Here is a 21,542-nt window from a genome sequence, read left to right on the forward strand (position 1 = left end):
CCAGGAGGCCCCGTGCCTGCCCCCTTTCTCCACGCCGCGTCCAGCTGGGCTGCAGCTCCTTGAGGACAGGCCAATCCGCTTCTTGTTGCAACCTCCAAAGCAGGCCCCAGCGTGGCCAGTGCTGGTGCTGAGCACAGTAGCGGGGGGGTGGGGTGGGGGGGGTGGGGGGGGTGGGGGGGTGGGGTGGGGATGCAGGGGGTGGGGTGTGACGAGGGGCTGGAGTGATGAGACCTACTTTCTACTTAAATCAGAGCAGGTTCGGGGAACTGTCACGGGGAACGAACAAACTGTGGTTGTCAGCTAACTGGTGAGTGGCCAGGAGGGGCCTGGCCCCGTGGCACTCAGCCAGTGCCCCTCCCCTGCCCTCCTGGGCCCCTTAGCTCCAGATCTTTGCTGCCTGAACTGAGAGGGGCTGGTGGTGAGCCCCAGGGACAGCAGAGCGCAGCTCCTGGAGGAGGTGGGCGGACAGCGGGGAGCAGAGCCGCCGGGACGGGAGGACCGTGGGAGCAGGAATGTGGCCGCACACCAGTGTGTGGGCAGCGGAGACCTGGCGAGAGGCCCACAGAGACTGCCTCCTGCAGCGGGCGGTGCGGCCAGGTCTGACGTGCCGGGAAGACTGGGAGGAAGAAAACAAGACAAACGTTGACGCCTGTTTGTGCTAGAAAGGAACACCTCGCGGGGCCCAGTTCCTCCTCACCCCAAACCCCAGGCTCCTGGCCTTCCTCCCTGCTCCCAGCTACTCCTCCCGCCTGGAGACCAGGGCCCAGCGTCCCAGGAGGGCGCAGTGCGGGGGCGGGGGCAGAGGAGACGGGCTGCACAGCCTGGCTGAGGGAGGCTGAGGGTGAGCTCCCGTGGGGGACGCAGGCAGGATGCTGCGGCTCCATGGAGGAACCCCTGCCCCTCTGCTCCGTGTGGTCTTTCTGAGATCTTCCCATGGACGTCCACTGATCCTGTAATGCAGACACCGTCCGAAATGCCCCATTGACAGGTGGGGACATTGAGGGTCAGAAAAGTTTGGTGCAAGGCCCACAGCTGGGAGGTGAGCTGGACTGGGGCCAGGCCCCACCCCTTATCAACTCTCTCCAGGGCAGGCTGCCCCCTGACCTCCACCTGGGGAGGCTGCCCCTGACCTCCGCCTGGGGAGGCTGCCCCCTGACCTCCGCCTGGGGAGGCTGCCCCTGACCTCCCCCTGGGGAGGCTGCCCCCTGACCTCCCCCTGGGGAGGCTGCCCCCTGACCTCCGCCTGGGGAGGCTGCCCCTGACCTCCGCCTGGGGAGGCTGCCCCTGACCTCCCCCTGGGGAGGCTGCCCCCTGACCTCCCCCTGGGGAGGCTGCCCCTGACCTCCCCCTGGGGAGGCTGCCCCTGACCTCCGCCTGGGGAGGCTGCCCCTGACCTCCCCCTGGGGAGGCTGCCCCCTGACCTCCACCTGGGGAGGCTGCCCCTGACCTCTGGCCTGGGGAGACTGCCCCTGACCTCCGGCCAGGCCCCATGGAAGCCACTAGCAGCATGTGGCTATTTACAGCCTAATTAATGGAAATGAGGTAAAAATAAAAATTCCGTTCCTCTGGTTGGGGACACTGCCCCCCCCCCCGCCAAGTGCTGTAGCCACGGAGACTGGGAACCTCGCCAGCATGACAGGTCCCAGCTGGGGCTGGAGGGGGAGGCGGGCGGGAGGCGGGGGCCCACAGAGCCGAGTGCGGGGCCGGGTCTGGGTGAGGGGAGCAGGGCGCGGCCGAGAGCAGGGGGCGGCCTCCCAGGCGTCTCCCTCGATACTGAGGCTCTCGCAACACCAACACCAGGAGCAATTAAGTGTCCAAGTGGCCGGGGTGGGGCCAGCGCCGGAGGGCGGGCTGCGGGGAGGCTCCTGCAGGTCCCCGGCAGCCCTCCCGCACCTTCCTGTTTGCTCACCACCGAGCGGCTAATGGGCAGCAGGGCACCGCCTCCCCAATTAGCCTTACTAGGCTCTGGCTCACCGTGGCATCAGGGTCGCGGCTGCGGGGTGGGGCTGTGTGGCCTGTGAGTACCAGGGCCCAGACAGGGTCCCACCCAGGCCTTCCCCAAGCTGAGGCCCTGCACCCAGCACCCCTCATGCTGCCCCGAGGCTCTCAGGGAGAGGCCCTGAGGGAGAGGCCAAGGAGCCAGCTTCAGAAGGCAGATTCCCCTTCTTGACCTGAAAGTCTTGCTTGCTGCTAAGTGTATGGCAGGCAGGCGCCTGGGCAGTGACCAAGGCTCAGGGTGGGGTGCAGACCCTTACATCGGGAGGAAGTGGGGGACCCCAGGGGCTGAGGTGAAAACCTGGTTAGTCAGGCAATGGGGCTGAGGTGGAGCAGGGCCCTGGCACAGAGGGGAAGCGGAAATGCCCATGGCTGTCTGCAAGGCGGGGGGCTGGGAGCTGGGCAGGCACCATGGGAAGGAGAGTAGCCACCGAGTGGGCGGCCACTGTCGGGGGAGCGCCCGGTTCCAGGTTGGGCAACCAGCGGCCACGGCACCTGCGCTGTGCACTGGTGGCTGAGTAGGCAGATCCCAGCTGATTGCTTCAGCTCCTGCCACACCAACGCCCCCTGGGCACTGCCCTCCCTGCCCCTCCCTCCCCACAGTGACTCCTGCCCAGAGAATGTCCAGCCCTGCATAAAGGCCAGGCGTCCACAGCGCCCGCACTCAGAGGCCATGAAGTCCAGCATGGGCTCCTCGCGGGCACCCCGGATGGGGCGTGTGGGAGGGCGAGGGGCGATGGCCCTGCTGCTGGCTGGCCTCCTCCTGCCAGGTAGGAGGCAGGGAGGGGGGCCTGGGTGGGAGGGGTGGGAGAGGAGGGTGCAGACAACAGGTGAGGGAAGGCTGGGGGACACTGTGCCTGGAGGCTGGGGGACACTGTGCCTGGAGCCTGGGGGACAGGGTGCCTGGAGGTTGGGGGACACTGTGCCTGGAGGCTGGGGGACACTGTGCCTGGAGCCTGGGGGACACAGTGCCTGGAGGTTGGGGGACACAGTGCCTGGAGCCCGGGGGACACAGTGCCTGGAGCCTGGGGGACACTGTGCCTGGAGCCTGGGGGACACTGTGCCTGAAGCCCAGGGGACACTGTGCCTGGAGCCCTGGGGGACAGGGTGCCTGGAGCCTGGGGGACACTGTGCCTGGAGGCTGGGGGACACAGTGCCTGGAGCCTGGGGGACACTGTGCCTGGAGGCTGGGGGACACAGTGCCTGGAGCCTGGGGGACACTGTGCCTGGAGCCCGGGGGACACTGTGCCTGGAGCCTGGGGGACACTGTGCCTGGAGGCTGGGGGACACTGTGCCTGGAGCCTGGGGGACACTGTGCCTGGAGCCTGGGGGACACAGTGCCTGGAGCCCGGGGGACACTGTGCCTGGAGGCTGGGGGACACAGTGTGTGGAGCCCGGGGGACACTGTGCCTGGAGGCTGGGGGACACAGTGCCTGGAAGCTGGGGGACACTGTGCCTGGAGCCCGGGGGACACTGTGCCTGAAGCCTGGGGGGCCGTGTGCCTGGAGCCCGGGGGACACTGTGCCTGGAGCCCGGGGGACACAGTGCCTGGAGCCCGGGGGACACAGTGCCTGTGCCTGGAGCCCGGGGGACACAGTGCCTGGAGCCCGGGGGACACTGTGCCTGGAGCCTCGGGACACAGTGCCTGGAGCCCGGGGGACACAGTGCCTGGAGCCCGGGGGACACTGTGCCTGGAGGCTGGGGGACAGGGTGCCTGGAGCCTGGGGGACAGAGTGCCTGGAGCCCGGGGACACAGTGCCTGGAGCCTGGGGGACACTGTGCCTGGAGCCCGGGGGACACAGTGCCTGGAAGCTGGGGGACACTGTGCCTGGAGCCTGGGGGACACTGTGCCTGGAGCCTGGGGGACAGGGTGCCTGGAGCCCGGGGTACACTGTGCCTGGAGCCCTGGGGACCGTGTGCCTGGAGCCTGGGGGAGCCCAGCAAGGGGACGTGGTCCCCGCAGTCTGATGCTGGGGCCTGGGGCTGCTCCTTGCTGCCCTGTCACCCAGGCAAGTTACTTAAACTTTCTGAGCCTCTGAACGTTTCTGAGACTTAAAAATGTGGGTACTGATAACACCCAGCGTCAGTCTGTTTGGTGCTTTGGGAATTAATTCTAGGGCAGTGATGGCGAACCTTTTGAGCTCGTGTGTCAGCACTTTGAAAAACCCTAACTTAACTCTGGTGCCGTGTCACATATAGAAATTTTTTGATATTTACAACCATAGTAAGACAAAGACATAGTTTTGATATTTATTTTGTATATTTAAATGCCATTTAACAAAGAAAAATCAACCAAAAAAATGAGTTCACGTGTCACCTCTGACACGCGTGTCATAGGTTCGCCATCACTGTTCTGGAGGGTTCTATGGAAGTTGTTTGTTGTTTGAGTCTAGAAGGCGAAGACTGGATATTCAATAGGCACAGCAGCGCCCACAGAGAGCCCTCGGGCACTCGGCCTTCTGAGGCCACAGGCGGCTCGGGAGGGGAGGAAGCTGGCCCAAAGCACAGATAGACAGTAAAGTGGAGGCGACCCCAGGCTGGGCACTCGTGGCGTGGCGCCCCGCGTGCCGGTGGGAGGGGCAGGCTGCGTGGGGCGGGGCGCAGCAGGGACAGCTGGTTTCGAGCGGAGGGCACAGAGGATCTCTCCTTGAGGGAATGGCCGGCACAGGTGTGGCCAGGTGTGGGGGCTGGGGGAGTGGTGGCAGCCACACACACAGTGTGACTTGCTTTATGTCTTCAAGCCCCTTCCACACCCACACCCACACTCTGCTCACAGTCACCCCCCGAGGGAGGGCAGGCCTGGCCTCCGGCCTCCGAATGTACAGACTGAAGCCCGGTGCGGTCTGGTGGCCCGCAGTGCGTGGCTGTCCTTGCGGGGACTGGAAGGGGATGCGGGGAGGGTGGGGCAGGTGAGCCCTGGAGGAAAGAGGTTGTGCTGCATCTCAAGGGAGACAAGGCAGGAGCACCTGGGGAGGCAGGGCTCACGGAGGCTGGGCAGGGAGCGCTCCGTCCCGTGTCCCTGGGCTGGGCCAGGAGAGCAGGTGGCTCAGGGTGCGGTGTCCCGTCGGGCTGTACCAGCAGGTTCTGAAGCAACAGCGGGGGCCCCCACTCCTGGCTGCCACCCAGCTTTCCCGCCTGGGCAGCGCTGAGTTGGGAGCAGAATGCCCCCCTCCCCAAGCCCCTCGCCGGAGGGAGCCGCTGAGCAGTCGGGGTCCTACGGGCCCTGCCCTCTAGGTAGCCCTCTGCCGCTGGCTTTCTCTCTTCTCAGTGTCTCTTTTGCTGTCTGTCCTTCCTCCCTTGGTCCTCCGTTGCTCTATTGTTTCCTCGGTGTCTTCTCCTCCCAGCTGGTCCCTGGGAATCTACGCCCACCTCTCGCTCTGTCTGCACCTGCTGTCTCTCGGCCGGTCCTGCAGGCCCCTGTCCTGCTCCACCTTCTCCCAGGCCTCTCCTTTCCTTTCCTGGCAGATGGCTGGCCCCGCCCCCGCCCAGAACAACAGAACCGCCCTTATCCTGCGGCTCCCTTTCCTTTAGATTACAGCCTCTTCCTTTCTCTCCCTGGGCTCCTCGCAGGAGAAATCAAAGTGGCAGGTGATGGAGATGGGTCTGAAAGGTGGGGGAGGAAGCCAAGCCTCTCGGGCCCTACTAACCACGATTTTCTTCCCCAGGGACCTTGGCCAAGAGCATTGGGACCTTCTCAGACCCCTGTAAGGACCCCACACGGATCACCTCCCCCAATGACCCCTGTCTCATCGGGAAGGGTGGCTCCAGCAGCTCTGGTTCCAGTTCCGGTGGCTCTGGTGGTGGCTCCAGTGTCTCCAGTGTCTCCAGTGGCTCCAGTGGTGGTTCCAGCAGTGGCTTCAGTGGTAGTTCTAGCGGATCCATCGGCTCCAGTGGCTCCAGTGGAAGCAGTGGCCCCAGCGGTGGCCCTAGCAGTGGCCCCAGCAGTGGCTCCAGCAGTGGCTCCAGCGGATCCAGCAGTTCCAGTGGCTCCAGCAGTGGCTCTAGCAGTGGCCCCAGTGGTGGCCCCAGCAGTGGCTCTAGCAGTGGCTCCAGTGGATCCAGTGTGGCCCAGGGTGGTCATTCGGGGCCTTTGCTGTTTCAGCCAGGGACAGGCTATTCCCAGAGCAGCTACACCTCTGGGTCTGGCTCCAGTCTGCAAAGTGCCTCCAGCTCCTCCCAGTCGGGATCTGGCCCAGCTGCACCAAGCAATGGTGGCTCTTCGCACTTTGTGATAAGCTCCTCCCAGTCTGGAGGAAGCTCGAGTTCTTCTGTCTCCCAAACTTCCTGGGCGTCCAGCAGCGGTGGCCAAAGGGTCAGCTCTAACTTACGCCCCTGTAGCTCGGACATCCCCGACTCTCCCTGCAGTGGGGGGCCCGTCGTCTCCCACTCTGGCTCCTACATCTCCAGCTCCCACTCCGTGTCAGGGGGTCAAAGGCCAGTGGTGGTGGTGGTGGAGCAGCACGGCTCCGGTGGCCCCGGTGGCCCCGGTGGTCCCTGTAACAATGGTGGCTCTCCAGGCAAGCCCTGCCCCCCCATCACCTCTGTAGACAAGTCCTACGGCAGCTATGAGGTGGTCGGCGGCTCCTCTAACAGCTATCTGGCCCCGGGCATGACCTACAGCGGGGGCAAAATCTACCCGGTTGGATACTTCACCAAAGAGAACCCTGTCAGAGGCTCTCCAGGGGTGCCCTCTTTTGCAGCTGGGCCCCCCATCTCTGAGGGCAAATACTTCTCCAGCAACCCCATCATTCCCAGCCACAGCTCCAGTGCCAGCATCTACCCGTCGGGAGCCTCCTCGGTCGTCGTGTTCCAGCCAGTGGGCTCTGGTGGCGTCCAGCCCTGTGCAGCGGGCTCCTCGGGCTCGAGGGGGCCCTGCTCCCTCTCGGGTTCTGGGGTCCACAGTGCTTCCGGCGGCTCTGGGTCGCAGTACCACCCCTGCGGCAGTGTCTCCCAGGGGCCCTGCTCCCAACCGGCCACGGGCTCGCTCAGCCAGAGCTCTGGCTCCCAATCCAGCGGCAAAATCATCCTCCAGCCCTGCGGCAGCAAGTCCAGCTCTGCTGGTCACCCCTGCGTTCCTGCCTCCTCCTCGACTCTGACCGGGGGTCCCAATGGCTCTCCCCAGCCTGACCCCTCAGCTGGTGCCCAGCCCTGCGGCGGCTCCAAGAAGACACCTTGCCGCTCCCTCCGGGACATCCTGGCCCAAGTGGAGCCCCTGGGGCCCCAGCTGGCTGACCCTGAAGCCTTCCTGCCCCAGGGACAGTCTCATGCCGGTCCATAGTCACTTCTGCTCCATGCATGTGCAGCACACACGCGCACACCGAGGCACGGGGCCAGCTGTGTCCCCCCTTGCTCCCAGAGCTGCTCTGCTTCCTCCACTGCCAGGGCGGCACACTCCCCATCATGCTGCTTTCTTCATCTCCCCGGACTGCTTCTCTCCCGCTGCGTGGAAGCCCAGCCTCCTGCACCACCCGCTCTGCCCCACAGCCACTCCCTGAACCTTCCTTCGCGTGGCTTTGAGATGCAACAGTCCACTGGCTAACCCTGGCCAGTCCCTGCCCATTCAGATTGCAGACTGGGAACCCCCTGAAATGTCCCAGAGTAACTCTAATGCTTGGACAAGTCATCCTCCCCCCGTCCCTTTGACCAATAAAACACAGTCTAATCCATTATCTGAAAATAATGACTGCTGCTGACGACCTCTTTTGGTCATCTGGTCAGCCACCAGATCTGCCAGGGTTCCCTCCCCCCAGCCCCGCCCACTTTCCTGTGGAGCTCACCACAGCCTCTGTGGTTTCCACACTCCTGCCTCTCAGGGTCTCCGTCGCAGTCCCCCTTCCTGGCTGCCACGTCCCTCACGATCAGATGGGTCCCTGCCTGAGGGGGGTGCAGGGCATCCTGGGGACCCCGTGAGCCCAGCGGGCTCCCTGCTCTCCAGATCCTGGAAAAATGTCTCAATAAACGGTGTGAACTAGAGGCTGGTGTTTTGCCTTCGTGGAGTCCTGGGTCCTCTTAGGACCAGGGTGGTGTTCCTATGCCTCCAGAGGCCCGCTACCCCGGCTGTCCAGTATTTCTTTTACCTGAAGCTCCTGCCAAGGGGAGGAACACAATGAACATCGGTTGCACTGACAGCAGAAGTTGCATCGTCTCCCGGATCCCCGTCCCACATCTCTCCACTCCCTTTGCTCCAGAAAGCCCATTCCCGCCTCAATCCCCACTCAACTGGGCCCTCCCCATTCTGTCTCCCCTCCCAAGCTCCTTCCCCTCTACCATTTGTTTGCCTTGTCATCTAGACGCCAGGCCCTCAGGGAGCCCCAGGCAGGGATTTCCTGGGTTTCTGACATCAGTGGGACCTTGGAAAGGCTGGGACACAACAACGCACACCAGGTTCCTGGCGACTGTGCAGGAGCCCAGGTGGAGGGAGTGAAAGAGAGTGAGGACGAGAGCATGAGAGGAGTGCAGTAAACATGGTCCCTCCCAGGCCTGCACAGCAGTGTCCCTGACAGTAGAGAACAGAGCCCACAGGGTCCCTAGACTCCACATTCCTGCTGCCTCTGCTGCAGGAGGTGAGAGAACACAGCACCACAGTGGAGAAGGAACTGGAGTAGGAGTGAGGGCTGTGGAATAGAGCACCATAGAGGAGAAGGAACTGGAGTAGGAGTGAGGGCTGTGGAATAGAGCACCATAGAGGAGAAGGAACTGGAGTAGGAGTGAGGGCTGTGGAATAGAGCACCATAGAGGTGAAGGGAGAGGGAGGTGGAGTGAGGGCTGTGGAATAGAGCACCATAGAGGAGAAGGAACTGGAGTAGGAGTGAGGGCTGTGGAATAGAGCACCATAGAGGAGAAGGGAGGGAGGGAGGAGGAGTGAGGGCTGTGGAATGGAGCACCATAGAGGTGAAGGGAAAGGGAGGGGGTGTGAGGGCTGTGGAATGGAGCACCATAGAGGAGAAGGGAGAGAGGGAGGTGGAGTGAGGGCTGTGGAATGGAGCACCATAGAGGAGAAGGGAGGGAGGAGGTGGAGTGAGGGCTGTGGAATAGAGCACCATAGAGGAGAAGGGAGGGAGGAGGAGTGAGGGCTGTGGAATGGAGCACCATAGAGGTGAAGGGAGAGGGAGGAGGAGTGAGGGCTGTGGAATGGAGCACCATAGAGGTGAAGGGAGAGGGAGGAGGTGGAGTGAGGGCTGTGGAATGGAGCACCATAGAGGAGAAGGGAGGGAGGAGGAGTGAGGGCTGTGGAATGGAGCACCATAGAGGAGAAGGGAGAGGGAGGTGGAGTGAGGGCTGTGGAATGGAGCACCATAGAGGTGAAGGGAGAGGGAGGTGGAGTGAGGGCTGTGGAATGGAGCACCATAGAGGAGAAGGGAGGGAGGAGGTGGAGTGAGGGCTGTGGAATGGAGCACCATAGAGGTGAAGGGAGGGAGGAGGAGTGAGGGCTGTGGAATGGAGCACCATAGAGGTGAAGGGAGGGAGGAGATGGAGTGAGGGCTGTGGAATGGAGCACCATAGAGGAGAAGGGAGAGGGAGGTGGAGTGAGGGCTGTGGAATGGAGCACCATAGAGGAGAAGGGAGAGGGAGGTGGAGTGAGGGCTGTGGAATAGAGCACCATAGAGGTGAAGGGAGGGAGGAGGTGGAGTGAGGGCTGTGGAATGGAGCACCATAGAGGTGAAGGGAGGGAGGAGGTGGAGTGAGGGCTGTGGAATGGAGCACCATAGAGGTGAAGGGAGGGAGGAGATGGAGTGAGGGCTGTGGAATGGAGCACCATAGAGGAGAAGGGAGAGGGAGGTGGAGTGAGGGCTGTGGAATGGAGCACCATAGAGGTGAAGGGAGGGAGGAGGTGGAGTGAGGGCTGTGGAATGGAGCACCATAGAGGTGAAGGGAGGGAGGAGGTGGAGTGAGGGCTGTGGAATGGAGCACCATAGAGGAGAAGGGAGGGAGGAGGAGTGAGGGCTGTGGAATGGAGCACCATAGAGGTAAATGGAGAGGGAGGTGGAGTGAGGGCTGTGGAATGGAGCACCATAGAGGAGAAGGGAGAGAGGGAGGTGGAGTGAGGGCTGTGGAATGGAGAGCCATAGAGGAGAAGGGAGAGAGGGAGGTGGGGTGAGGGCTGTGGAATGGAGAGCCATAGAGGAGAAGGGAGAGGGAGGTGGAGTGAGGGCTGTGGAATGGAGCACCATAGAGGAGAAGGGAGGGAGGAGGTGGAGTGAGGGCTGTGGAATGGAGCACCATAGAGGAGAAGGGAGAGAGGGAGGTGGGGTGAGGGCTGTGGAATGGAGCACCATAGAGGAGAAGGGAGAGGGAGGTGGAGTGAGGGCTGTGGAATGGAGCACCATAGAGGTGAAGGGAGGGAGGAGGTGGAGTGAGGGCTGTGGAATGGAGCACCATAGAGGAGAAGGGAGAGGGAGGTGGAGTGAGGGCTGTGGAATGGAGCACCATAGAGGTGAAGGGAGGGAGGAGGTGGAGTGAGGGCTGTGGAATGGAGCACCATAGAGGTGAAGGGAGGGAGGAGGTGGAGTGAGGGCTGTGGAATGGAGCACCATAGAGGAGAAGGGAGAGAGGGAGGTGGAGTGAGGGCTGTGGAATGGAGCACCATAGAGGAGAAGGGAGGGAGGAGGTGGAGTGAGGGCTGTGGAATGGAGCACCATAGAGGAGAAGGGAGGGAGGTGGAGTGAGGGCTGTGGAATGGAGCACCATAGAGGTAAATGGAGAGGGAGGTGGAGTGAGGGCTGTGGAATGGAGCACCATAGAGGAGAAGGGAGAGAGGGAGGTGGGGTGAGGGCTGTGGAATGGAGAGCCATAGAGGAGAAGGGAGAGGGAGGTGGAGTGAGGGCTGTGGAATGGAGCACCATAGAGGAGAAGGGAGGGAGGAGGTGGAGTGAGGGCTGTGGAATGGAGCACCATAGAGGAGAAGGGAGGGAGGAGTTAGAGTGAGGGCTGTGGAATAGAGAGCCATAGAGGTGAACGGAGAGGGAGGTGGAGTGAGGGCTGTGGAATAGAGGGCCACAGAGGAGAAGGGAGGTGGCTTCTGTGGGAGGAGAGAGGAAGTGAAGGTGGTGGGCGCCATGTGCTGATGTCCTGGGGACAGGCCGAGAGAACCAGAGGCCCCGGAAGTTCAAATTTCTCATGTGAAGGCATGAGGGGCTGTGCCTTTTCCTATAGAAATGACCCCACCCCGAGGCACAAGCTCTGCTTGGCTGCGAAGGAGCTCACCCGACCTTACAATGTAACCCATCCCTCCTCCTGGGATGTTGCCAGCCGGTCCCAAATTTACGACTATTATTGAAATGTCACGCCCGGAACCAGCAGAAATGTGTGACAGAAATGACCTGGGGCACCCTGCAGGGCTGGCTGCGGGTGGGGGAGGCCCAGAGCAGTGCGGCTTGGTGGTCACTGCTGGCCCGCAGGAGTGCAGCCAGGGCCGGGAGTCACTGTCAGGGAGGGCTCAGGGCTGTGCGATGAGCGAACCCATCTGCTTTTACTGCGGACCCACACGTGCCAACCCGGACCGGGCTTCCACACACCCTTCCAGCGAACCCCGAGGGGGAGGCACCGCTGGGCCCATGGCACAGGTGGAGACACTGAGGCCCGCAGGGGAGCGAGCCGTGGGGTCTGGCACTGGTGCTGGCTGAGGCGCTGAGCACCTGTTGTTTAAAAACCAAGGTCCTGGCAGGGCAGTGATCTGTGCACAGCAGCGGCCCTAAGGTTTGCAGCGGGACCTGCTGCGGCGTCTGCAGCATTCAGGGTGGCCGCTGCGCAGGGCCTCAGCCCCTCTCCTGGTCTGGGGCTGGAGGACGGAGGCCCCTGCAGCTCAGCCACCTTCTCCGCCTGCCAGTGTAGACCCGCCCTCCCCACGGCCCTCTTCCTCACCTGGTGAGGGAGGCAGGCAAGTCTAGGTCAGATGTGCCTGAGGGACTGAGGAGCCCCGAGCCAGCGGCTGAGCGACTGGTTCACATGCAGTCGCTGCCCAAGGCCTCCGGGGAGGGTGCTGTGCTGCTCCCACTGGGAGTCACACGCAAGAGAATGATTCCAACATCAAGAAGGGAGATTGGCTTCTCATTTCAGTACTTAATTCCTCAAACTGTTCGCGCAGATGTTTTTCACTTACACATACTCTCCTTTGTCATATACTCGCCATGAATGAAATGTGTTACAGGGTTATTTCTGTGCATGTGTGTGTGTGTGTGTGTGCAGCCTTTATTTCAAATGTTAAAATACCATCAGATTGTTCCCCAAGACAAGAGCAAAGACCACGCCTACGGGAGCAGAGGGACGATGTGCAGAACTTTACAAAACAGGGGCCGCTTCTGTGGGCGCCCGGCTGCGCCGGCGTGGCTCCGCGGGGGCCCTGCCAGGGCAGGCAGCAGGGGGGCAGGTGCCCGCCGGCCTGGCAGCTGCACCGGCACGTCCTGTGACGTTCCCGACGGAGGCTGTTTGGCGGGCTCAGGTACAGAACAGCTCCATGTGTTAATTTGGCTGTGCCCCTGGCCGAGGTGCCATGAAGCCCACCACTCACATTCTTGGTCAGCCAAACCCTGCAGCGCAAAGTCCCACGTGAGGGTTCGGTTCCTTCGGAAACCGTTCCTGTCAGGGGCGACGGTAGCCGTTTGGGAGTCAGGAGCTTCATGTGCCGAGCCACCAGCCTCACGCCGACCCTGCCGGGAGCCATGGCTACCTCCCACTCCACCAGGCCTCTGACAATGACCAGGGTTATTTCAATTCTCACAATTCTAGGTATTTACTCTTATGATTTCCATTTTATAGGTGAAGGAACAGGCTCAGCAAGGTTAGGTAACTTGCCCAAAGCCACACAGCAGTGAGAGGGGAGCTTGGCCCTGGCCCCACGTGGAAACAGCCTGGGCAGGGCGGGGGGTGGGGGCGGGGGGTGGGGGTGGACGGGGACGAACTGCACAGGCAGAGGAGGGCGAGCCACCTTCCTCCTCCCTGAGGATGCAGGCAGGCTTTGCTTTTGTCTCTCTAGACCACACGCCTCCCTCGTGTGCTCCTCTTGTTGCTCAGTTGGAAGGATGTCCCCTGTCCCTCTCCCCGTCAGGGCCTGCTGAGACCCCAGGAGTCAGCCACCTTCTGACTATGAGAGCGAGCACACGCTCCTCAGGAGCGGCCGCCACACACTGGGTTTCTAGTCCTGTCCACTGACCGGCGTCCCAGTCCCGGGCTGCGGCAGCGGGGAAAGCGGAGGAGACTGGCCGGCCGGGCAGGGCCTTTGCAGTGTGGGTAGCAGTGTGGGCAGCGGGCAGGGTGAGCCTGCGTGGAGAGGGGAGGAAACAGGCTCCAGAGCGTGGGTCCCTCAGCCCCGGGCAGCAGTCCTGACGGACCGGACCGGCCAGGCAGTTTTCTTTAGCACCTTCCCTCTGCCCTCTGCCTCCTTTCTTCGCATCTTTTCTGGGCTCACTGCTCCCTGGCTGCCAGGACCCCCAGCGGTGGTCCCCCCTGACCTCCCTCCACCAGAACCTGCCTTTCCTGCACCCCGTTGCTTGGGGCTCCCTGCTCTTTTTGCGTCTAAGTGACGGTTCAGAACTGTTAGGGATGCACAGGCGAAGATGAAGCCTAGAAAATAAAACCAGCCCCCTGGGCTAGCGGCCCTCCCCGCCGCCCCACCTCAGACGTGGGTCTCCTCCCTGACCCGAGCCGAAGGGCCTAAGGCTTTCTGTCTAAGCTTGTCACCTATGCATTTCTACTCCACTAGAGGCCCGGTGCATGAAATTTGTGCACTTGGTGGGGCAGGGTCCCTCAGCCTGGCCTGTGCCCTTTCACAGTCCAGGAGCCCTTGGGGATGTCCAACTGACAGGGAGTGGGCCTAAGCTGGCAGTCGGACATCCTTAGCACTGTGGTGGAGGCGGGAGAGGCTCCTGCCACCACCACTGCACTTGCCAGGCATGAGCCTGGCTTCTGGCTGAGCAGTGTTCCCCCTGTGGGAGCGCACTGACCACCAGGGGGCAGCTCCTGTTTTGCATGTCTGCTCCCTGGTGGTCAGTGCGTGTCATAGCGACCAGTTGTTCCACTGTTTGGTCAATTTGCATATTAGCCTTTTATTATATAGGATGAACACTTAAGCATTAACCGTGCACCTAGCTACTGCATGAAAAATTATGAATTCAATAAACTAAATTTATTTGAACATTAACTACTGTTTCACACTGAAACTAATGAAACATTTAATGAAAATCTCAAGTCTGATATGTAAGATTCTCTTAAATGTTGTAAAACTCCCGGAGAAGTGAACAAATGCAAGCTATTGTAATGATTACAACACTGATCACTTCATTGCCATTAAAATCAGTTACAAGGCAAGTGCCATGGATCTAAACTTTATTCTTTGCTTGGCTGGTGTCGCCCAGTGGTTGAGCATCGACCATGAACCAAGAGGTCGCCAAGGTTGCCTGGGCTGGGTTGCCTGGGCTTGATTATTATTATTTTTTTTTTGTAATATATTTTCATTGATTTCCAAGAGGAAAAGAGAGGGAGACAGAAACATCAATGATGAGAGAGAATCATTGATTGGCTGCCTCCTGCATGCCCCCTACTGGAGATCGAGCCTGCAACCCAGGCATGTGACCTTGACTGGAATCACCCATGACCCTTTAATCGCAGGCTGACACTCTATTTACTGAGCCAAACCAGCTAGGGCATAATTTCCATTTTTATACCATCCCGAGGTTTCAATAATTTTAGGAAGTGCGGTCTTGGCTGGAAATGAGCCTGGAGGCACAGTTTATGATTCAAGTCTTAGATGCAGGTCACCAGCATGAACTGCTCTCCCTCCTGCTCCTCCCTTCTCTCTCCTCCTCCTCCTCTCCCCTCCCCTCCCCTCCCCCTCCTCGTCCTTCTCCCCTCCCCTCCACATCCCTCTCCTTTCTTTTCTCCTCTCTCCTCTTCTGCTTTCTCCTCCTACCACTCTCCATCCTCTCCTCTCTTCTCCCTCCTCCCCTACCCCCTCCCCTCCTTGATCAGTTGTGCCCATCCATTCTTTTCTCTCACTATAGTATACTGACTTGATCCATTATCATTATTAGATCGTCTGCGTTCCTTGTTTATACTTTATTAGAGTTCGTAGGACAATCTAGATAGTCTTCTAGGAGATGAGGAATTGGGTTGACTTCTTAGGGAAGTTTTGGTTAATTTATTGCCTTGGTACCTACTGTTGAAATCACCTTCTCTCGTTATTGCCCTTGACAGCACCCCTCATGACACATTCTTTTTTTTTTAATAATTTTTATTTCTTGAAGTATTACAAAAAGTATTACATATGTCTCCTCCCCGCCCCCCGACATTCCCCCAGCCCCTACCCCCTAGTGTCTTGTGTCCATTGGTTATTCTTTTTTTTTTCCATTTTAAAAAAAATTCTTAAAAAAAATATTATAATAAGTATTACAAAGGGTATTACATATGTGTCCTTCCCCCACCATTGGTTATTCTTATATGCATGCATATAAGTCCTTCGGTTGATCTCTTAACGCCCGCCCCCCCCCCCCCACCCCCGAAACCCTCCCCAGGCTTCCCACTGTAGTTTGACAGTCTGTTCAATGCTGCTCTGCCTCTGCATCTACGCCTGTTCATCAGTCTATTCTGGTCCCCATTATCTGTCCCAACCTCACTGGAGCCGTCCCAACCTCACCGGGGCCGTTTCGTCCTCACCAGGGCCGTCTTGACCTCACTGGGGCCATCCCTACCTCACCGGGGCCATCCCGACCTCACCGGGGCCGTCTCGACCTTGCTGGTGCCATACATCGCCAGGGTCGTTTCGGCATCACCGGGGCCGTTTAGGCCTCACCAGGGCCGTTTCAACCTCCCCGGGGCCGTCCCAACCTCACCGGGGCCCTCTCGGCATCACTGGGGCTATTTCAACCTCACCGGGGCCATCCCGACCTCACCGGGGCCGTCTCAACCTCCCCTGGGCCATTCTGACTTCACCGGGGCCATTTCTGCCTCATCGGGGCCATCCCAGGCTCACCGGGGCTGTCCCTACCTCGCCGGGGCCGTTTCAAGCTCACCGGGGCCGTCCGACCTCACTGGAGCCGTCCTGACCACACCGGGGCCATTCCGACCTCACCCGGGCCGTCTCAACCTCATTGGGGCCGTCTCGACCTTTCCGGGGGCATCCCGACCTCACCGGGGCAGTCTCAACCTCACCAGGGCCATCCTGACCTCACCGGGGCCGTCCCGGCCTCACTGGGGCTGTTTTGGCCTCACCGGGGCCGTCCTGACCTCACTAGGGCCGTCCCGACCTCACTGGGGCTGTATCGGCCTCACTGGGGTCGCCCCGACCTCACCGGGGCCGTCCCAGCCTCACCGGGGAAACACAAAGTTTGGCATTCTGTCCCCTGCCGGGCGGCTCCCCACCAGACAAAATCTCCAGGCTTTCCTGGTGGCTGAACATCCAGCACACCTGCTTGGACTTCGCCCTCCACCAAGTGCACAGACTGCCCGTCTGCAGTCCCCCAGTGTCCCACGTGAGACTGGAACTGGTGGGCATGCTTTTGCACCTGCTGGTACAGCGGTTCCACATCGCCAGCCCAGCCGGGCCCAGCCCTGGCCTGCCCCGAACCCGACTCTGCCCCCCGAGTGCGTCCCTCCCGGATGCGAGGAGCCGAAATCTGCAGCCTGCTGGGTTGGGCTCTGTACTTGGTGTCTCTTCACATCCTACTCAGTCTCAATGCTCTTCTTTCTTTCCTTCCAGCTGTAGAGCTTCCACTGGGCCAGCTTTCCCATGGTTTCGTATGATAGCTGTTTGTCCTATAGTTGGTAGTTTCGATGTTGTTGTGGGAGGCAGCACGCACAGGTCTCTTCCTTAGCCGCCATCTTGGTTCTCCTGGGTCTGCTTCTTGAGTGTGTCTCCCACGGGTGTGAGGAGTTGAAGCCTGCAATTTGTTGGGCTAGGCTGCAAAAGTGCAGGTGGGTCTTTTTGTGCACCTGGCACAGCTTGGATGGGGATATAAATTGATTAGGGCTGGGTCTCAGGGAGTCGCCAGGGCGGAGCAAATAGCAATGGCGGCGTCTCCACGGCTCCTCACCTCTCCGGGACTCCGGGGCTTCGCGTCCCCCAGTGCCAGCGAGCAGCCGCGCGACAGAGCCTCCCTCGCTTTCCGACCGCTGCAAGGCCGTGGCCGCCTCTCCCCGTGGGGTCTGGGGCCTCAGAGACCCGCCCCGAGCAAGCCCAGAGGATTCGAGAGTTTGTAACCCCTTCCGATTGAAAAAAACCCACACATCCAGTTGCAGCCCGCCTGGCGCGCGACTGTGTACCTCTGTTTTTGGAGCCTCTGTAGCTCCTACTCAGTCTCACTGCGCTTCTTTCTTTCCTTCCAGTTGTAGATCTGCCACTGGGCCAACTTCCCCATGGTTCTGAGTGGTGGTTGTTTGTCTGATAGTTGGTCGTTTCAATGATGTTGTGGGAGGCAGCACACACAGGTCTACTCCCTACGCCACCATCTTGGTTCCACACATTCTTGTTTCTGCTAAAGCTCGTACTTACAGCGGCTGCTGCCCTCACCAGCTGGGGTTTCCTTTTCTGCTTCCATGGACGAAAGACCCTCCTCTGCTCTATCAGCAGGCGCATCGCTGACAGGAGAGCCATTTCCTTGTCATTAACATCGGTTTTTAAACTCCGCTCTCTCCTACTACAGCCACCTTTTGCCCTTTGAGTATCTCATGACCGCGTGGCCTCGGCAGTCTCAGTTTCTCCAGCTGGTACTCCTCACCGCCCTTTCTTCTCGTTCTGGGCAGTCTCCAGGTGGACAGCGAGCATCCTTAGGCGGCTCCTTCGTCCTTGTCAGCACTTCCTTTCCATCTTGAGCACCTTGCTCTCTGGCAACAGCAGATCATTCAAGTCGTGTCTGATGCCAGGCGCAGCGACCCCCTGGCCTCTCGTTCTGTGGACAGTGCCCGGGCAGGGCTGGGCCACGTGAGAGCAGGGGTCACAACGCCGCCTCCCGGGTGGGCCACTTTTACTCCGAGGTCCCTAATTTAATGTGATGTGTTCACCGGGCGGCACGTTTATTAGCACAGGTGTGTCATTACCCTCGCGGGCTGCCACACCACCACGGGCTGAGGAAGGCAAGGCCCGACAGGCTGTGGGAGAGGGAAGGGAGGCACGCTTGGGGCAACTCTGGGGTGAGGTGAGGGCAGGCCGGGCCATTGGATCGGGACAGGAGGAAGTGCTCAGTGATGTTCCCCCTGCCACCCTGACCTGGCCGGGCCTGCTTCAGCTCCCGTCATCCGGGGAAAGCCATGTTCAACCCTGAGTTGAATTGTGTCCCCACCAAAAGAGACTTGATGCGCTAATCCCCAGTGCCTCAGTGCAGCCTTATCTGGAGGTGGGTTCTTTATAGAGGTGATCGGTGAACCTGGGGTACTTAGGGCGGGCCTGACCCCGTAGGACTGTGTCCTTATGAAGAGGCGAAGAGTGGGCACAGACACAGAGGGAAGAGGATGTGCAGACACAGGCGAACCTCATGGACAAGCCAGGAGCACGCTGGCCTGGCCGGGGCGTGGGAGCCCGGAGGAGCGGGACAGATCCTCTCTCAGGCTCCTCAGCCAGCACCAGCCTGGCCCACCTTCAGCTCAGCCTTCTAGTTCCAGGTGCGAGACACGCTTTCCTGCTGTTTAGGCCCCCGTTTGCGGTGGTTGTTTATGGCAGCCAGAGCAAGCTCATACAAGCCCTTCACCCACGCCCTCGCCTGCCACCTGTCCGCCTTCTCTCCAGGGTCCCTGGACTTGCCACTCGTCCCTGCGACTAAGTGCAGCAGACTCCAGGACACTTTCCTGAGAGCGGGTTGCATTATTCACTCATTTAGCTGTTAAGACTCGCAGGCCTACTGTGTGGCTGCAGCAGGAACAGGGCTCCCTCGGCCACTCCTCCTGCCTCCCCGAGCTTAGGCTGACGGCAGAGAAAAACAGTCACATGTTCATGCAAAGAAGACAAGGTGATGTGCTGGAGAGGAGGGCAGCCCCGCGTGAGAGTCCCGTGAGGGGCGGGGGAGGCAGGCGGGCACTTCCAGGCGGAAGGCACAGCGTGTCAGGCCTGAGGGCTGCGGAGAGGGGCGGAGGGGAGGTGCGAGCGGGTCCTGCGGGACCCTGTAGGCTGTCTAAGATGTTGGGTTTTATCCATATGGGAAAATCCATGGGAATTCAAAGTTTGAGAAGGGGGAGGGTAACATATCTAACTATTAAAATAATTCTCTGGGTGCAAAAGGAATTGAAGGGGAGTGAATGTGGATGAGCTAAGAGGTAGAATTTTTAAAAATATGTTTTTATTGATTTCAGAGAGAGTAAGGGAGAGGGAGAGGGAGAGGGAGACAGAAACATCAATGATGAGAGAGAATCATTGATCAGCTGCCTCCTACACACCCTCTACCTGGGATGGAGCCCGAAACCCAAGCACATGCCCTGCCAGGGATCTATGAACCAGAAACCATGACTTCCTGTGTCATAGATCGACGCTCACCACTGAGCAACACCGGCCGGGCAAGAGGTAGAATCTAATGAGCGTTTCAATAACATGGGAAATGGGCACAGAAATGGGCGCAGTGCACGGGCAGCCAGGGAGGAATTTGGAGGCTGCGGGGCTGGCTCCAGCCCGGCCAGGGAGGGAATGACTCCTCTGGCCCCTGGGCCTGGTGCACAGGGAGGAGCTTTTGTTTAATGATGACATCTGCTTCCTGTTTATGACCTTCCTCACATGGGGATCCTCGTGGGCTCCTGGCTCCGTGGGTGCAGCAATCTCCTAATTGGCCTCATACCACAGGCTCTGTCTCTCCTAACGCTCAGGCTGGGGGAGGGGCAGGGTCAGATTTACAAGGTGAAAAGGATGGGGACGGATGGTGGCATGGCTGCAGGACACCGTGAATGAGTAGGATATTACTAAGCTGTACACTTAAAAATGGTTACGATGGTAAATTTTATGTCATGTGCATGTTAATTAAAACCTCAGCTCCCGTCAGGTCATTCCCTTGCTCATGTATCAGCTGGTAGAAGAGCCTGGAGCTGGCACGGAAGGTCATTCACATGTGGCCAAGCACCCCCACCCCAGTTTTGGTTTCTGCTCCTCCCCTCACCCTGAGTCCTGCTTGGTGGAATTCAGAGAATGTTTGCAGAACCAGTGAATGAATGTAGGGGTGCACCAGGGCCTCCGCCCATCCACCCACCTGTGCCCAGCCCTTGTGCCCTCGAGCCCTTGGCCATGCTACAGCCTTTCTCTGTTGCCTACCCACCTCCTCTTTCTCTGTCTATTGTTTGGTTCATTCAACCACTGAAGACTCCATTTCCAGAAGATGCTGACAAACATGGGGAACCCTGGGAGGTGGGGAATAGGAGGAGGAGGAAGAAATGGAAATATGTTTGGTTGAGGGGAAAGACTAAAGATACTGATTAATCATTTACTGTAATATGTTTTTTAAATATATTTTTATTGATTTTTTTTTTTTTTTAGAGAGAGATGAAGGGAGAGGAATAGAGAGACAGAAACATCAATGAGAGAGACATATCATCAATCAGCTGCATGCCTCCTTACTGGGGGTTGAGCCTACAACCCAGGAATTGAACCCTGATCTCTTGGTTCTTGCGTTGACACTCAACCACTGAGTCACACTGTTTGGGCCTGATTAATCTTTGATGTTAAATAAAAATATAATTTTATTTTTTAAAATATATTTTTATTGATTTCAGAGAGGAAGGGAGAGGGAGAGAGAGAAATATCAATAATGAGAGAGAATCACTGATCGGCTGCCTCTGCACGCCCCACCCTGGGGTTTGAGCCCACAACCTGGGCATGTGCCCTGACCAGGAATCGAACTATGACCTCCTGGTTCATAGGCCCACGCTCAAGTACTCAGCCACGCTGGCGGGGCTAAAAACATAACTTTAAACAGCTTTGCTAAAAATTTAAGAATAACCACAAGTAAAGACACCCAGAAAGGATAAAATAGTACAGACGCACAGCTTGATCTCTGTATTCATGGAGAAAGTCACATCAGTGGTTTCGCCCTGGTGCTTGAGCTTTTCAACGTTTTACTTTGTAACCGTAGGCACTGTTTGAACTTTTCCAAAGAGCGTGTATATACACAGAACTAGGTTTACACCGAAAACAAAGAAACAGCCCCTCCATCCACAAGGACTCTGCTCCAGGTCTTCCCTGACCGCTCACTGAACTCCCGGGCCTGCCTCTCATGACATGAGTAATTATAGTTGTGACTACTGCAAGGAATGGGCCAGGCACTCACCGCGCCCTCGAAGCTCCCATTCCCCGTCCCCGAAGCGGACAGTCAGTGCTCCCAGGTGATAGGGTTGTTGAGATGACAATCAGATAATTGCATGTTAGATGCTCAGCATAGTGTCTGGCATAATAGCGCAAAGAACGTTTGCTGCTGTTACTATTACTTCAGTTTAATTCCAAACCACCCTTCAAGGTAGGCATTACTAACATTATAGATAATGAAAACAAAGCGCAGAGAGGTTTAGGAACTTGCCTAAAGCCACACAGCTGGTAAAGGGCTTCCTAGGAAGTTAGGTGGAAGTTAATCAAACATGAGTAAAAGTCGTGG

General features: G+C 59.1%; 1 protein-coding gene across 1 annotated transcript; it reads left to right on the forward strand.

Moving 5' to 3' along the window:
* Positions 1-2,668: 2,668 nt before the first annotated feature.
* On the forward strand, positions 2,669-7,968 carry CDSN (corneodesmosin). The gene is made up of 2 exons (XM_070418986.1): positions 2,669-2,765; positions 5,661-7,968. Exons 1-2 carry the CDS (start codon positions 2,669-2,671, stop codon positions 7,271-7,273), a joined length of 1,710 nt encoding a protein of 569 aa, XP_070275087.1. The 3' UTR covers positions 7,274-7,968.
* The last annotated feature ends 13,574 nt before the right edge of the window (positions 7,969-21,542 follow it).

Source organism: Myotis yumanensis, unplaced genomic scaffold (genome assembly GCF_028538775.1).
Source record: "Myotis yumanensis isolate MYYU_CA2020_CCGP unplaced genomic scaffold, mMyoYum1.0.hap1 SCAF_6, whole genome shotgun sequence".
In the NCBI taxonomy this organism is placed as follows: domain Eukaryota; kingdom Metazoa; phylum Chordata; class Mammalia; order Chiroptera; family Vespertilionidae; genus Myotis; species Myotis yumanensis.